At 44.5% G+C, this 17,634-nt stretch overlaps 1 protein-coding gene across 1 annotated transcript in view; it reads left to right on the plus strand.

Annotated features, from left to right (window-relative positions):
- The window catches only part of LOC117362934 (disintegrin and metalloproteinase domain-containing protein 9-like), a 379,468-nt gene that overhangs the window by 15,830 nt on the left and 346,004 nt on the right, over positions 1–17,634 (plus strand). Inside the window, exon 3 of the mRNA XM_033950024.1 lies at positions 16,265–16,347. Within this exon, the coding sequence (XP_033805915.1) occupies positions 16,265–16,347 (83 nt within the window). The remainder of the gene's footprint in view (positions 1–16,264; positions 16,348–17,634) is intronic.

Consider the following 17,634-nt stretch of genomic DNA (forward strand, 5'->3'; position numbering starts at 1 on the left):
CAGCCGGTGGGAAGTTATTACTTCGGACCAATGGGTCCTCAACATCATCCGCCACGGCTACTCTCTCAACTTTCAGACTCTTCCGCCCCAAAACCTGCCAAAAGAGTCTGCTTTGAACAGTCCTCAATCTGCCCTCCCTATTCAGGAAGTTCAATCCCTCCTCCTTCTAAACGCTATAGAGGAAGTTCCTCTAGATCAACAGGGGCAGGGATTCTACTCCGTTACTTCCTAGTTCCCAAAAAAACAGGAGATCTCAGACCAATCCTGGATCTTCGCGATCTCAACAAATGTTTGGTAAAGGAAAAATTCAAGAAGCTTTCTCTAGCCATTCTTTATCCTCTTCTCAATCAAGACGACTGGCTATGCTCCCTCGATCTCAAAGAGGCCTACACTCACATACCGATCAATATAACCTCCAGACGGTATCTCTGCTTCATGATCAATCATTGTCATTACCAATACAAGGTGCTGCCCTTCGGTCTTGCTTCCTCTCCAAGGGTGTTCACCAAATGTCTCATTGTGGTGGCTGCATTTCTACGCTCTCACCACCTTCAGGTATTTCCTTACCTGGACGACTGGTTAATCAAGGCCACTTCCGCTCAAGCAGTACTCCTGGCCACCAACCAAACCATCCTGTTTCTGCAAATTCTGGGGTTCGAAATCAATATACCCAAGTCTCATCTCATCCCCACTCAGAGACTTCTATTCATTGGAGCGATACTGGGCACACTCCTCATGAGAGCATTCCTGCCATCCAACCGTCTTCAGACTCTTCAGTCTCTATGTCAGCAGGTGCTTCCACAACGTTCCATCTCTGCCAAGCAAATGATGGTAATCTTGGGTCACATGGCATCCACAGTCCATGTCACACCCCTCGCACGTCTTCACCTGCGCACTCTTCAATGGACCCTTGCTACTCAGTGGTCCCAAGCAACGGATCCTTGCTCACGACACATATCTGTGACATCATCTCTTCGTCAGTCTCTACAATGGTGGTTGGTATCCTCAAATCTATCCAGAGGTCTTCTGTTCCATCTACCTCCTCATCAACTAGTCATCACCACCGACGCCTCTCCTTATGCATGGGGAGCTCATTTGAACGAGTTCCAAACTCAAGGCCTTTGGTCAGCCCAGGAAAAGAAGCATCACATCAATTTCCTAGAACTCAGAGCGATGTTTTATGCCCTCAAGGCCTTCCAACATCTTCTCTTTCCTCAAGTTCTCCTGCTGTGCACAGACAATCAAGTTGCGATGTACTACATCAACAAACAGGGTGGGACGGGCTCTCGCCTCTTGTGCCAGGAAGCCCAGAAGATCTGGACTTGGGCCATAAATCACCATCTATTCCTGAAAGCTATCTACATTCAGGGAGAACAGAATTCCTTAGCGGACAAACTCAGCAGAATTCTCCAACCTCACGAGTGGACTCTCGATCATGTAACTCTACAGTCCATCTTCGCTCAATGGGGCACTCCTCAGATAGACCTCTTTGCAGCTCCTCACAATCACCAGCTGCCCCTATTCTGCTCCAGACTCTACTCCCCTCACCGTCTGGCAGCGGATGCATTTCTCCTCGACTGGTCCAATCTGTTCCTGTACGCTTTCCCTCCTCTGCCTCTCATGTTGAGAACCTTGTTCAAGCTCAAGAGGGAACGAGCCACCATGATTCTGATTGCTCCGAGGTGGCCCATGCAGCATTGGTTCTCCCTTCTACTTCAACTCAGTTCCAGGGAACCTTTTCTTCTTCCATTGTTTCCTTCTCTACTTACACAGCATCAGGAGACCCTTCTACATCCCAACCTCCAGTCTCTGCACCTGACAGCTTGGTATCTCTCGGGCTGACCTCTCAGAATACTCTTTTATCTCAGCCTGTTCGTTCCATTTTAGATGCCTCCAGGAAACCAGCCACTCTGCAATGTTACCATCAGAAGTGGACACGGTTTTCTTCCTGGTGTCTTCTTCATCATTTTGATCCCACTTCCCTAGCGGTGGAGACATTGTTGGATTACCTTCTTTCTTTGTCTGACTCTGGTCTTAAGTCTTCTTCCATCAGAGTCCACCTCAGTGCCATTGCTGCTTTTCATGAGCCGGTCCATGGAAAACTTCTCTCAGCTCATCCCCTGGTGTCCAGGTTCATGCGGGGTCTTTTCAATGTGAAACCACCTCTTAAAGCCCCTCCTGTTATCTGGGATCTCAATGTGGTTCTTTCCGCCTTAATGAAGCCTCCATTTGAACCTTTGGCTACCACTCCTTTCAAGTTTCTTACTTGGAAGGTACTTTTCCTTATTGCTCTTACCTCTGCCAGGAGGGTCAGTGAGCTACATGCACTAGTTGCAGATCCGCCTTTTACAGTCTTTCATCATGACAAGGTGGTTCTGCGTACACATCCAAAGTTTCTCCCTAAGGTTGTCTCTGAATTTCATCTCAACCAATCCATTGTTCTGCCTGTCTTCTTTCCGAAACCTCACTCTCATTCTGGGGAACAGGCTCTGCATACTTTGGATTGTAAGAGGGCTCTAGCTTACTATTTAGAGCGTACGAAACCCCACAGATCAGCTCCCCAACTTTTTCTGTCCTTTGATCCGAATAAATTGGGACGTCCTGTTTCTAAACGTATGTTGTCTAATTGGCTGGCAGCGTGAATTTCATTCTGTTATGCTCAGACCGGACTGACACTGGAAGGTTCTGTCACGGCCCATAGAGTCCGAGCTATGGCAGCATCTGTAGCTTTCCTCCGTTCCACTCCTATTGAGGAAATCTGCAAGGCTGCCACTTGGTCCTCAGTTCATACTTTTACATCTCATTATTGTCTGGATGCATTCTCCAGACGGGATGGACACTTCGGCCAATCTGTTTTGCAAAATTTGTTTTCCTAATGGCCAACCTTCCCTCCATCCCTCTTTTTGTTAGCTTGGAGGTCACCCATCAGTCAAGAATATGCTGCCTGCTTGTCCTGGGATAAAGCACAGTTACTTACCGTAACAGGTGTTATCCAGGGACAGCAGGCAGATATTCTTGCATCCCTCCCACCTCCCCGGGTTGGCTTCTTAGCTGGCTTATCCTAACTGGGGACTGCGCGCCTCTGTCGGGCGGGAAGGCACTCGCGCTTGCGCGGTGTGGCCTACCAGAACTTTCCAAGTTCTTAGAGTGCAATCACTCTAAAATTGTCCGTACCGGGGCTCCGTCGGTGCCGTCACCCATCAGTCAAGAATATCTGCCTGCTGTCCCTGGATAACACCTGTTACGGTAAGTAACTGTGCTTTTCTGAGATTTTGGTGCCATGTGACCCCATATTTGGGGATTCTCTGCATGGAAAAGGACGCAGGTTCTGCAGAGCCAGACTTCACCTCGTAGTGTCATCTACTCTCATTTGGACAGAGCTCTAGTTAGCCAATCGTCCAGGTAGGGGTGTTGCTTGGATCCCCATCTTTCGGAGCTGAGCTGCAGCCACCACCATAACCTTGGTGAAAGTTGGAGGGGAGGGGAAGCGGGCTAACGCCAATCCGAACAAGAGAGCCACAAACTGGAAATGTTACATTACATTACATTACATTAGTGATTTCTATGAAACCTCAGATATTTTCTGTGGCCTGGAAAGGTGAGAATATGCTTCTGTCAGATCCAGAGAGGCCAGAAACTCCCCTGGAGCAACTGCTGTATTACCAAATGGACCGTTTCCATGTGGAAATGCAGGATCCTTAGAAACGCATTTATGGCTTTGAGATGGGCCTCCAGTCTTCAGATACTTCATTGTGCCCAAGAAAGGCACAGGAGTATCTTCCTGAGCCCGATTCATCGTTGGGGACAGGCTCTATAGCCCGAATATCTAAGAGCCTTTGAACTGTGGCTCGGACCTTGACCTCTTTTTCCAGCCATCTAGCTGGAGAATCAAGGAACAAATCCACAGGAGGATGATAAAATTTGATCTTGTGACCCACTCTTATGATGCTCAGCACCCATTGGTCCAAAGAAATTTTCTCCCACACTCTCTGAAATGCCAACAGCCTCCCTCCAATATGTGGAGGCACGGCCACCAATTTGACACCATTGGGACTTTTTGAAGGGAAGATTGATGCGAGTCCCTGAGGTCTGTTGGTGTCTAGGGTTGCTAAATTGCTGCCTATAAACTTGGAAGGATCTCTGGGTAGAGGAACTCAGATTGTACTGACAAGAATGGCAGGAGGGACAAGAGTTACTTCCCGCCCCGCCCCCCGAGGTCCTTCCCTTCTCCAGACCCAGTGCTCACACTTACCCCGTGCAACTTTGGCCAGCTCAGGTGGGGGCAGGGCAGAACGCAGCTGGGAGCCAGAGAGCCATCACGCTCCTCGCTCTGGCGGCTGCACAAAGGCAATAAAAAGTGAAGCGCCGCAACTCCCCAAAAGCAGCAATTCAGCCTCCGGCTCTCCCTCCTCTGGAACTCATCACGTCATTTGTGATTGGCCTGTTGTGCTGCAACTGAACCTGTGCCTGTGCTGAGTTTACTGCCTGTGTGATGAACTCCATGCCTACATGACATGCTGCTGATTCGTCGGGAGCTCAGCGCAGCGTCAGACTGGAAATAAGGTAGGCCTCGAATCGGAAAAGGAAGGAACCCCAGTTCCATCCCTGTGGGAGTCCCGTTGGCCTTGGAGGGGTCCCTGTGGGAGTCCCAATGACCTAGGGGGGATCCCCGCGGGATTCCCATGATCCTCATTCCCATTCAGACCTCTACTTTGTAACTAGGGCATTAATGTCCGGATGTGCTGGAAAAAAGGATGTCTGAGGACTAGAGCCACTCATGACTGTGAAGTGGAGGGCTGAGCCTCCAGCTTCAACTTCTTAACAGCATCCACTATAAAATGGTGATGGACAGAGACTGACTAGAAGAGGCAATGAATCAGAAGGTCATGCCCCTGGTTGAGAGCCAGAGAGGCATCTTGGCTACCGTACCCAAACAGGGAACCAGATTCTTTCAGAACTGTCTCCGAGCCCTGAGATAAGTGACATGGAGTCTGATATCCAATCCTGCCAGTCTGGCTCCGAATGGTCACTGGAGCTGGGGACCAGGTTGCTTACTTGAGAAGCAAACACAAGAAGTGAAGATACTCTCTGGGCTAATGAGGTTATGCTGTTAGGCTGCATCACCTGTCCTGGTCTCATTAAAAATGCTCTCCACGTGAAATTTACAGATTCTGGGGAGAAGCCTTTTTCAGGGGACATAAGTGAACCCTGCAGATCCTCTGACTTGGCTTTCATGGGTTCCCTGGACTCCACACATGCCTGCGCTTTGCATCTTCGCAAAATTTGGGCTCCAGACAGGGCTTTTTACCCATTTCTTGGACCCATAGCGGTTCCCCAGCCCTGGAAGACAAGGATAGGGCTAAGCACATGGTATACATGGACACTCATCCAGTGCAAATTTCATATGAAATGGTGTTAACACACCCTGAGGAGTCCATCCCTGTCGATTTTTGTAAAAATCGAGGGTTGAGGTAGAAAGGCTTCAGAAATAAAAAGATCATTTAAAATCCAAGATGGCCACTGCAAGAAAAATTGTGCTCATGGAGACTTTTTGAAAAATACCTCTGTATTATCTTTGCTAGTGCGAGCAATTTGCTTGCTGCTTGTGCCAGCCTGATTCCTTTCTGAATCACTTCCGGGTCACGGGGCCAGGAAGTAACATCAGAGGGAAATCCAATGCTGGCGTGAGGTGCATGCTGCTGAAGCCACTTGCACTGGTGAAGATTTAGAGGTACTTGGGGGTGGGGAAGGACAGCGCAAGTGTTGAATGGGTGGCAGGAAGGAGCAGAGGAGTGGGGCATGAAGAAGAGGGCATGGGGGCACCACGACCTCGGGCTCCTCCTTCCCTTACTATGCTATTGATGAGGCTGTACTTACAGTTCTGTGAAAGTACCTGCCTGTCAGCTTTTTCTGGAAAGGATTTTCTGCTTCAGAAACTTTGAATAGCTACTCCAACAGGAAATCTTCAGGGTGTCAATTGGACTGACCCTGTCTGAGACCTCCACCCCCACGAAACCATGAAGCATGATGGGGGGGAAGGCAATTTACGTATCCGGCTCCCTGATACCTCAAGGGTTCTTACTCAGGGCTGGGCACCCACAATCTGCGCTCAAGCCACTGAAAAATTCAGAAGGCGAGCTGACTCCTAGGGGAATAGACCCTGAGCCCTAAAGTAGCAGATAGCCGGGTCATCTACAGGATCGTGACTCATCTAGTGCTCATGATCTTAGTGCCCTCAAATGGCCTCGCTGTCTATGGTATGCAGACCTAGTACATCTTCAGCAGGACAGAAGCCTCAAGCTCCTTCTTCATCATGGACTCCTTAGGGGCCAGTCCCCATGGAGAATCCTCAGTGCTTTGGTTTTATGGACTCTTGAGCGCAAGGCCCTAGTTCACAAGGGATATTCAGATGTGGTTATTGCCACTCTACTCTGGGCTAAGAAACTGTCTATTATAGTGGTCTATGACAAAGCTTGGAAGGCTTTTCAACAGTAGTGTGAAAGGGACCAGATGGAGCCGCTTTAAGCTCCCTTTCTGGTTATCCTTGCTGTCCTACAGGCCAGGCTGAAAAAAAAGCCTTGCAGTGGTTTCCCTCAAGGTGCAGGCTGCTGGCCTTTCATACTTCTGGGAGCAAAGTGGTAAGGTTTCGCTAACAGCTTACCCAGATGTGACCAGGTTCCTAAGAGGGAGGCTCCAGTTGAAACCTATGCTAAGGCATCCTTTCCCGTCGTGGAATCTTAACACTTTTCTAAGAGGCCTCAGTAAAGCCCCATATGAACCACTCAGATGTATCCCTTTTGGATCTCACAGTTAAGGCAGTGTTCCTGGTGGTGACTGTCTTGGCAAAGACATATCTCTGAGGTGCAAGCTCTCTCCTGTAGAGAGTCATTTCTCAGAATCACGGAGGCAGGTATAGCCCTCTGGGCTGTTCTTCCTTATGAAAGTTGTATCTGATTTTCACGTCAACCAGGAGGTTTGTCTGCCTGCTTTTCAACCTACAGGCCCAGACAAGCAGGATCGGATATTGAGTAGACTGGATGTGCGAAGAGTTGTACTTCACTGCTTGGAAAAGACCAATGACTTTGTCTTTCTGACCATCTGTTCGTGTTAACTGGCCAGTCCAGGCACGGCAGACCGATGTCCAAAGCCTCTATATCCAGATTGATTTGCATGGTCATTTTATTGGCATACATCACCTATGGTAAGTAACATAGAAACATAGAGTATGATGGCAGAAGAGGGCCGGCGGCCCAACAAGTCTGCCCACTCAAGACCCCTCCCTCCCTGGATTACCCATCTTTTATGCATAACCCTGTAGCATCCCACCTGTTTGTCCCATCAATTTTTGAAGTCGAGCACGCTACTAGCCTCGACCACCTGGCGTGGAAGTTTATTCCCTCGATCAATCACCCGCTCGGTGAAGAAGTACTTCCTGGTGTCATCATGAAATCTTCTTCCCTTAAGTTTTAGCGGATGCCCTCTTGTTGCAGTGGGACCCGTAAGAAAAAATATATCTTCCTCCACTTCAATGCGACCCGTGATGTATTTGAATGTCTCTATCATGTCCCCCCTTTCTCTGCGCTCCTCGAGAGAATATAAGTGCAATCTGGTCAGACGTTCTTCATATGGGATGTCCTTAAGTCCTGAGACCATCCTATTGGCCATTCTCTGGATCGACTCCATTCTCTTCACATCCTTTTGATAAGGTGGCCTCCAAAACTGGACACAGTACTATGGATCTGTACAACGGTAGTATGACTTCAGGCTTTCAGCTGATAAAGCTCCTTCTGATGCAACCTAGCATTTGTCTTGCCTTTGCTGAAGCTTTGTCTACCTGGTTGGCAGCTTTCATATCTTCCTGGATGAGAACTCCCAAGTCCCTTTCTGCAGTGGTTCTTGCCAAGATTTCACCATTCAAGGTGTATGTTCTGCATGGGTTTCTGCTCCAAAGGTGCATTACTTTACATTTTTTGGCATTAAAGTTTAGCTGCCAGTTTCTCTCAAGGCATACTCAACCAAGAGTGCTGCATCTTCATAGGTGGAGTCTCAGGCAGTTCCACCCACAGAGATTTGCTATTTGGTCTACTCTGCATACCTTTTTAAGATTTTACAGAGTGCATGTGGTGGCTTGAGAGGACGCTGCCTTTGAGTCCTCAATCTTGCAAGCAAGCTAAGCATCAGCAATTGCTTTGGTATGACACCTAATGTATGGACCCCTGAGTAGATGTAACAGAATGAAAGATTAGGTTCTTACCTGGAAAATCTTTTTTTCAACAGTCCGTATGGCTCATCCTCTGTATATCCTGTTTCACCTGCTTTTCTGCCTCAGACATTTCTAGATTCCAGGCCTGGAGTTCTTCTCCTGTCGGCTAGAGTAAGCATAAGGAAATCCTATATAAGTAAGTGTATTCCTCAGCCTCTGGCTCCTTTGATGTTAGTTCTTGTTGCACACAGCAGGTTGGTTCTCTATTACTGCTATGTTTTAAATCCCTGTTGATCATTGTTATAATTTTTTTCTAAGTTGCAAATCAGAACAGCATTGTATGGTGTCTTTGAAGAAATTCTCCTTCTCTCTCCTTCTTTGTATTCGGTTCAAGTGGAGCTCGATTGCTTTGGGACATAACTGAAGGGAGCACTACATTCCACTGTAATGTGGGAGGTGCTGAAAATAGTAAGTATCACACTTTTGCAAAATCCGGTTCACGGGAATTGATTGATCACCTAATGTATGGATTCCTGAGAAGATTAACAGAAAGATTATCCAGGTAAGAACCTAATCTTTCATTAGAGACGTGCAGCTCAGTTTTATTTTGCTTTAGACAGTTTGTTATTTTTATCTCATTCTTGAATTGGCAGTTTTAAAAAAAGGTGGTTTGTTCATTCAGAGCTATAGGAAAGTCTAGTTCAGTGGGTATGAATATCTGCACATCATCCACTTAGATGTAGAACTGAGTTTCTGTTAAATCTATTCTGGATTCCGTACGTGGGGTTATCAATCTATTCCCACAAACTGGACTTGCAAAAGCAAGAATACTTACAGCTTTGAGCACCTACCATATGGAGGCAGAGCCCCAGTGCACCCACCAGTCTTTCTTCTGCAAATGAACAGTGTAAAGCTGTTTCTGATCTGTTGTGCTTAGATTTTTTTTCTTTCTTGTGTTCAAAGTTCATTTTTCTGAGACTTCGGTGCCCCGAGACCCCATTCTTGGGGATTATCTGTCTGGGGAAGGATGCAGGATCTGCTGAGTTGGACTGCAGCTCTACAGAGCAAACCTTTGGGTGGACCTGGAGGGCCAGCCTGCTGTGTTTTTTCTGGGTTCAGGGTCCGTTCCCCTGGGAGCCAGCTCATCATCTTGAGTTTCTTAGTGACTTGTGCGCAGGCTGTTGACACCCTGAGTAAGAACCCTTGGGTTATCAGGGCACCGGCTGCATATTTATCCACCCCTGTCGTGCTTCGAAGTTCCCTGGAGGTGAAGGTCAGTGTCGGTAACCCGAAGATTCCTTGATTTGGAGAGTCGCTGGAAGTATCTGCAACAGAAAGTCTTTGCCACCTTTTAAGCTGCATTAAAAAAAAAAGCTGTAGTCAGGCATCAGCAGAGAACTGAGAGTATAGCCCCATTCATTCCTATGGGAGAATCGGGGTGGGTCTGAAAATCCCAATTTTGAGAGTTTCCGGGGTTAGAGTTCAGGTCTTCCACCTCTAAATCCCCCTTTTATGTGATTTTGAACTTTTCAAAAAGTCTCTATGGACTGTTTTTGGTGTGATTTTTCTGGTGGCAGCCATCTTGAATTTCAAACTATTGGGAATGTGCGAGTAATGAGAATGGACTGTAAATGCTTCTCGACCCCTCTACTAATTACAACATCTCACCAACTTCCAAATTAACTATTGGATCGAAATCAGATCTCAACTGAATGATTTTGTTTTTAAAAAAGTCTGTTGGTATGTAGTCCTTATTTGATCATTTTTTGTTTTTTTTTGTTCAAAGTGTTTTATTGATTTTATAAGTTGAGAAAAAATACAAAGCCAACAATGTGAGTGCTCCAACAAGGAGCACATTATAACAATATCATTAACAAGTGTGAAGTGCATCCACAAAGGAATAATGATCACAGATTATTAAATGCATAACAAAATAAAGATTTGATGACATTACATTACATTACATTACATTTGTGATTTCTATTCTGCCTGTGCCTTGCGGTTCTAAGCGGATTACAGTTAAAAGAGATCAGGACATTACCGAGAGAATTACATTACAACGATTTAAGTAAATTACATGTTGTGGTATAGAAATACAAGTATAAGATATCTGGATTTATCGATAGAATAACTTGACAGGGTTCAAGTAGTTACAAGGTTCAGTGGGGAAAACAATATAGGCAACTGAAGAAAGATACCTAACTTTGAAGGAATCAGTTAAGTGGATACCTAAGGGAGATGCTTATTTAGGAGAAGGTTAAATGGATAACTAAGGGAGATGCTTATTTAGGAGTTTGGATATTTTTGGTAAATGAGGTTCAAGGGGATGACTAGTGTGTTATTTGCTGGGGAGAGTGCATGTGTGATTGGGGAGGGGAATATTAAGTAAGGACGTGTTTTTTGAAAAGAAATGTTTTGATTTCTTTCTGAAACACTTTGATGTCTGTTGTTTTGATCATCAGTTTGGTGATGGTGAGGTCAATTTTCGCTGCCTGAGTTGCTAGAAGGCTGTCGTAAAGTTTCTTACGTCGGGTACCATTATGAGGGGGGAAGGTGAAAAGATTCTGAGTTCTTCTTGATCTGGGTAGTCGGTAGCGGCAAAGACGGTTGTTCAGGTAATTGGGGGCCATACCATGGGTTACTTTGAAAAGTAAGCAATAGAGTTTGAATTGAGTTCTTGCTTTTATCGGAAGCCAGTGAGAGTCTACATAGGCGGGTGTGACGTGGTCGAATTTGCTGAGCGAGTAGATGAGTCTGATAGCTGTGTTCTGAACGGTCTGTAGTTGTTTTATCATAGTATTTGGGCAAGGTAGGTAGAGGCTGTTGCAGTAATCTAAGGAGCTGAGTATGAGGGATTGTACAATGATCTTGAAGTGTTCTTTGGAAAAGAATTTTCTTATTTTTCTTAGGTTTCGCATGGTGAAGAATGCTTTTTTTATGGTTTTGTGTATTTGTGTTTGCATTGTGCAGCCTCTGTCTAGGTGTGTTCCCAGAATTTTGAGAGTATTCTGTATTGGATATTTGATTGTGTTTACATCTAGTTCTGTTAGGGATGGTTTTTGTTCCTTCTCTAGTAGTAGGAATTTGGTTTTCTCCGCATTCAGTTTTAACTTGTGGTTCGTCATCCATTTTTCTACAGTTTCCAATGTTGTTTTCAGGCGTCCGTTGGAGGTGGGGTCTTGGATGTCGAAGAGGAGGAGGATGGTTATATCATCCGCGTAGCTGAAGGATGTAATGTTTAGGGCGTCTAGGGCCGTGCCTAGGGATGCTATGAAGAGGTTGAAAAGTATGGGCGATAGAGGGGATCCTTGTGGAACTCCGCAGGAGTTTGACCATGAGTCGGATAGAAGATCATTTGACTTGACTCTGTATGATCTTATTTTGAGGAATCCTTGGAACCAGTTGAGAACATTACCTGATATTCCTATGGCATCTAGTATCTGGAGTAGTATGGAATGGTTAACTAAGTCGAATGCTGCTGAAAGATCGAGTTGGATGATTAGTAACTTATTTCAAGAAAGGGGTAATGAAGAAAAGAGAAAAAAAAAACACAGTAGGTGAAATGCTCAAATAATGTACCAGAAAAATCAGAAGGACATGTCCAATCTAAAATAAAAGAATATGATATATATAAAATGTATTGGAACATGGTATATTCTGATAAGTGCCTGAATTCAGAAGACTAAGGGTGAGGCAAAAAACATATAATATAGAAATGAATATTAAAGTCAAGAATCTAAGTAACAATATTCAGTATTCATGAGACTGATTTGCAGTATTCAAGCAGAGGGGACCAAGTTTTTGTATAAGAGATCATGGAGTTATTGCGTTCAGCAAAATGACATTCATATTTCACAAGGAGACATATCGAGTTCCACCATAAATTGACATGTAGTTTAGTGGTATCCTTCCAATTGTGCAGGATGGTGGAGAGAGCAGTGAATAAAAGTATAATTAACAGGCGTTCATGAGTGATGGATAAAGGGGAGGATAGGATCGAAGAGCCATTAAACAATAAGTCAAAGGAAAAAGTATCGGTGATATGAAAGATACGGGCAATTGTAGACCACACATTAGACCAAAAAGATGAGACATGTGTACATGTGTAAAGCATATGGAGTAAGGAGCCATCAGGGGACTTACAGGTCCAGCAACAACCATTATAAGACCGATTTATTTTGGCTGACTTAGCCGGGGTCCAAAAGGCCCTGTGGTATAAGAATATCGCTGTTTGTACGTGTGAGGCTGAATGAAGTGACTTCAGAAGTTTGGGCCACATGAGTAGCCACGAATGTTCAGTGAATGAAGTGTGTAATGAAACATTCCATTTCGCTATGGTATCATGGGGAGGTATGGTGGTGTGAGATTGGATATATTTATACCATTTAGATGTCTGACCTTTCATGGTAGAATAGGAAAGAAATAGGTTAGGTAAGTCAGGAGGACATCAAGGGAGATAGGAGATGGAAAGGCAGATTTGAGGCTATGATGAAGCTGTATCCAGAGAAAGTATTGAGATTGAGGAATGTGGAATTTGACCATAAGGTCGGAAAAGGAAAGCCAGTGGTCATTCTGGAGGAGATGATGAACATACCAAATCCCCTGTTGTTGCCACCTCTTCCACGCCACCATCTCCTTATTGATTGTGATACGAGGATTATTCCAGACGGGAGCTAACGAAGATTCTGCCCATTTATGAGAAGAGATGGAGTCCACATAACAAATCGCTGACCATGTACTCTTGAGAATGGGTTTAGCTTTAATAGAAGCAGTGAGAGACATACAAGGGGTATGCTTAAGAGAAGGTGGATCCGTCAAAGTCAGTTCGAGTTGTAACCAATTAGGATTGACTGAGATCGGATTAGAATCTTGCCAAAGAGAGCCCTGAGTCATCAAGAAGGCCATGTGATAACCTCTGAAGCAGGGAAAATTAACACCTCCCCATTCACGGGGGGATTTCAATTTTTTAAGCGCAATTCTAGGTTGTTTTTCCTGCCATAGAAAGTCTACAAGGAGTTTCTCAATGCGGGCGTAAACAGCATGAGGAAGGAGTATGGGGAGCATGCTGAGAACATAATTGATTTTAGGAACGATCATCATCTTAATAGTAGAAAGACGACCAAACCACGTCAGATTGAGCGGAGACCACTTGCGAGTACAGGTGAGGGTGGTTGAAATAAAATGTTCGGTATTAAATTGTATAGTGGAGTCTAGGGATGGACCAAAGAAGATTCCGAGATATTTTATTTTTTGGGGAGACCAAAGAAATCCCTGTCCTGTGACCACTGTCTGCACGTCAATACAGTTTAGTGGCATAATTTCAGACTTAGAAATATTTAGCTTGTAACCGGAGATAGCAGAGTAGCGGTGGATTTGGGATAGGACCGAGGGCAAAGATTCTGGAGTGACATAGAGTAGGATATCATCTGCATAAGCAGAAAGTTTAACAGAGAAAGAGTCATGATGGAATTCCTTAATAGAAGAATCATTCCGGATGGCTATAAGAAGAGGTTCAAGTACGAGATTAAAAAGGAGAGGTGAAAGTGGGCATACCTGTCTGGTACCCCTCGAAGGCGAAAAGGAAGAAGTTAAATGTCCATTTGATCGTTTTTTAATTTCAGTATCAAATAAGTTATTAACCAAAGTAAATAATTCTTTACTGTCAATGTTTTTTAATTCAATTTTTCATGTGTAATATTTACTTCCTTTTTCTATAATTAACATTTTATAGTCTTTCATGTTTTGTCTCCAAGTATCCTTATCCTCCTGTTTACCCGATCTTAACCACAATTTTTCCATTTTCCTTAATTTTTTTTAAACATTAGTAATTCCATGTTGTACCAATTATTAGCAGGTCTAACTTTCTTAGAATAAGTTTTTACAGGTGTAATAGTATCCAAAATCTGAGTTGCTAATACTATTCCACTCAGTCAAAAAATTTTCATCAAGATCTTTCCCAGCGATCGTAAGTAATATGTACTTGTTTCAACAATTTTTATTTCTTCTTCATAACTATCAAAATGATAGTAACATGTAATGTAATGTAATGTAATTTATTTCTTATATACCGCTACATCCGTTAGGTTCTAAGCGGTTTACAGAAAATATACTTTAAGATTAGAAATAAGAAAGGTACTTGAAAAATTCCCTTACTGTCCCGAAGGCTCACAATCTAACTAAAGTACCTGGAGGGTAATAGAGAAGTGAAAAGTAGAGTTAGAGGAAAAATAAAAATAAAATAAACATTTTAACAAGACAGCATTGATCTAAATACTTTGGAAGGTAGAAGAGAGGAGAGAAAGGAATAGAAGCAGAAGGGGGAGCCGTTGAACAGTAGAATTCTGGAGAAATTTAAATGATAGAAATAGAACAAAACAAAGACAAAAGGTAAAACAATAGATAAGATTAAAGATAAATCATAAGCTGGAAAGAAAAATAAAATAAAACTTTGTCTTCAATCCACGGTTTCAGCGTCAGTGATGAAGTGGAGCAAGTAAGTTTAGGAGGAGCGATTGACGTTTCCAGAAAGGGCTTCTTCAGGGAAGAGACTTGGCAGACAGTCCCAGGATAATGTAGTAATACCAAATATATTTTTGCTCAAATATGACATTTCTTAAGAGATATGATGGAATCAAAACATTTATCAACCTGAAGAGCCTACATGTTCAAATATGTTTCTTTTGCCATCTTCATCAAAGCGCTTCTAACAATGTTGTTTTATTAAGACCAATCAGTCCAAAAGATCTGCTCCTGGTACTTTGTATTCTTTCTTTGCACATGCAAATCTACTCTTAAAATAAAGAATAATTAAATTTGAATTAAATTTTGAATGTAGTTTGCACAGGATGACTAATCAGTTCATGGGAACTTCCTCATAATTTCATAAAGAGTTCACCTGGGTATATCCTCAGCTCATGAGCGCAAAAACGCTTTTGTGCTCATACACTGAGGATATACCCAGGCGAACTCCTTATGAAATTACGAGGAAGTTCCCATGAACTGATTAGTCATCCTGTGCAAACTACATTAAAAATTTGATTCTGTCTGACTGCTGTGCGGATGCCTGTGATTGCCTCTCTTGACTAGCTCTCGAGATGCCGAAGAGAAGGGGGAAAAGCACTGGTGGAGCCTCCCGGCACTTAGAGGTCCCCCTTGCTACTATTGATGATTTTTTCAGATGCCGCCAACAGGAGCAAGTAATGTCGGGGGAATCGCCTGCTGGGGCCACCGGCAGAGAGAAGTGCCGCGATGAATACCCCTGGGCTGGACGTTACTCTGAGCCCCGACGTGAGGACGCCACCTCTACAGCCATTGCTTTTGGGAGCTAGCTCACCATGAGACGAGAGTACACCTGAATAGGAAGAGGCCAGTGTTTCAGAGGGCTTGGCGGTTGTAATATCTGGGAGTGATTTATTCCTCCTTAATGAACCCACAGCTGGGATATCTGGAGCTATGGAGGATCAAGGTTCTAAGGAGGTAAAACAGTTGAAAGAACAATGTCTAAGCACACCTGCAGTTTACTTTTCTCCTGTTAAACCTCCAGAAATCACACTTGAAGCCCTTTGGAATTTGGTGGTGAATTTGGGGAACTCTTTTAATCACCAAGATTCTCAATTTATGTCCTATTGGAAACACAACAGGAGAACCCACCGAGACACTACAAGGAATACCCACTGCACTCATACACAAACACTCACTCTAAAAAAAAAGAAAAAAGGAGACAAAGCTTCGTATGGCAAAAAGCTCCACTTAAAGACCACAAAAAGTGAGGTCACAATGTGTATCAATTAATTCAGCAGTGAGAAAAAAACACACAATAGTAGCCCTCACAGGAACCACCTGATATTGATATTTGTCAACATTTGCTTATTTCTGATCTGAAGAGGGGTTACTTCCGAAATCTAACCATAAAATGATTTGAGTTGGTTCAATAAAAAAGGTATTATTTCCTTTATGATTTTGTTTTATTTCTTTATATTACTTTGAAAAGTGGACTAACATGGCCACCACACCATTTTACTCAAAAATATATTGTGTTTCTTTCTGTTTTTAATTTTTTAGGCCATGCACTGACTTTAAAGACAGATTTTTATGAAGTTACAATTCCAAGGAAATTAGAACCAAAGGATGGAAGAGAAATTGAGGTACCTTTTGCTTTTGTATATTTGATTTCATGTATTGCTTATGTAATACATTGACCAAAAAGAAGGAATCCCACCCCCCACAGAGTCATAACCAGAAAGCATAGCATAGCAGAAAAGGAACACAACAGTCTTGTCTTTTGAAAGAGCCTTTATTCAAACAAACCACGGTGAGATACACAAATACCGTATTTTCACTCATATACCGCGCACCCGTGTAAAACCGCACACGGGTATAGCGCGTGGGGAACAGAAATTTATGTAATAAAATTTTAATATAGCGCGCACACGCGTATACCGTGCATGCTAAAACCTCCTCCCACCTACTCCGAACCGGCATCCTCCCCCCCCGCTCGCATCACCACCCCTCCCCCACGATCCTACATCCCCCCCCCAACACCGCAAAGACAACTCTTACCCGATTGGGCACCGGCACCAATGCACAGGATGTGCCAGTGCCAGTGCCCGAAGATCCTCCCTCGTTGGGCTGGGCTGGGCTCCGGGTTTCCCTCTGCGAACCGTCATCCTCCACCCCCCCACTGGTCCCCCCCCTCTCCCCCGCGATCCTACATCCCCCCCAGCACCGCAAAGACAACTCTTACCTGATTGGGCACCGGCACCAGCACCAATGCACAGGATGTGCCAGTGCCAGTGCCCGAAGATCCTCCCTCATTGGGTTGGGCTGGGCTGGACTAGGCTTTGAGCATTTGTGCATGCTCAAAGCCTTCTGGTCTCGCTCTCTTGGAGAGAGCGAGACCAAAAGGGTTTGAGCATGCGCAAATGCTCAAAGCCTAGTCCAGCCCGGCACAGGAAGAAGGAGGATCTCTCTCGCACCGCCCAGCCCAGCCCAACCCAACGAGGGAGGATCTTCGGGCACTGGCACTGGCACATCCTATGCATTGGTGCTGGTGCCGGTGCCCAATCGGGTAAGAGTTGTCTTTGCGGTGCTGGGGGGGGATATAGGATTGCGGGGGAGGGGGGGTGACGCGAGCGGGGGGGGAGGATGCCGGTTCGCAGGGGGAATGCCAGATCAGAATGAAAAAAAAATTTGTACAACGCGCTCACACGTATAACGTGCATGGTTATGCACGGTTTGTAAAATCTTGTATAACGCGCGCGTTATATGCGTGAAAATACGGTAGATGACACAAGGATCAGACTTCAACACAGGTGTGTATAGGTAATAATGCCTATGTCAGGAGTCAAAGGATCTAAGAATGAGAATAGTTGTCATTGACTACACATACAATGTAAGTGGCAATCGACAAAGAAGCAGTACTTTGGCATCTG

Source organism: Geotrypetes seraphini, chromosome 6 (assembly GCF_902459505.1).
Source record: "Geotrypetes seraphini chromosome 6, aGeoSer1.1, whole genome shotgun sequence".
NCBI classification, from domain to species: domain Eukaryota; kingdom Metazoa; phylum Chordata; class Amphibia; order Gymnophiona; family Dermophiidae; genus Geotrypetes; species Geotrypetes seraphini.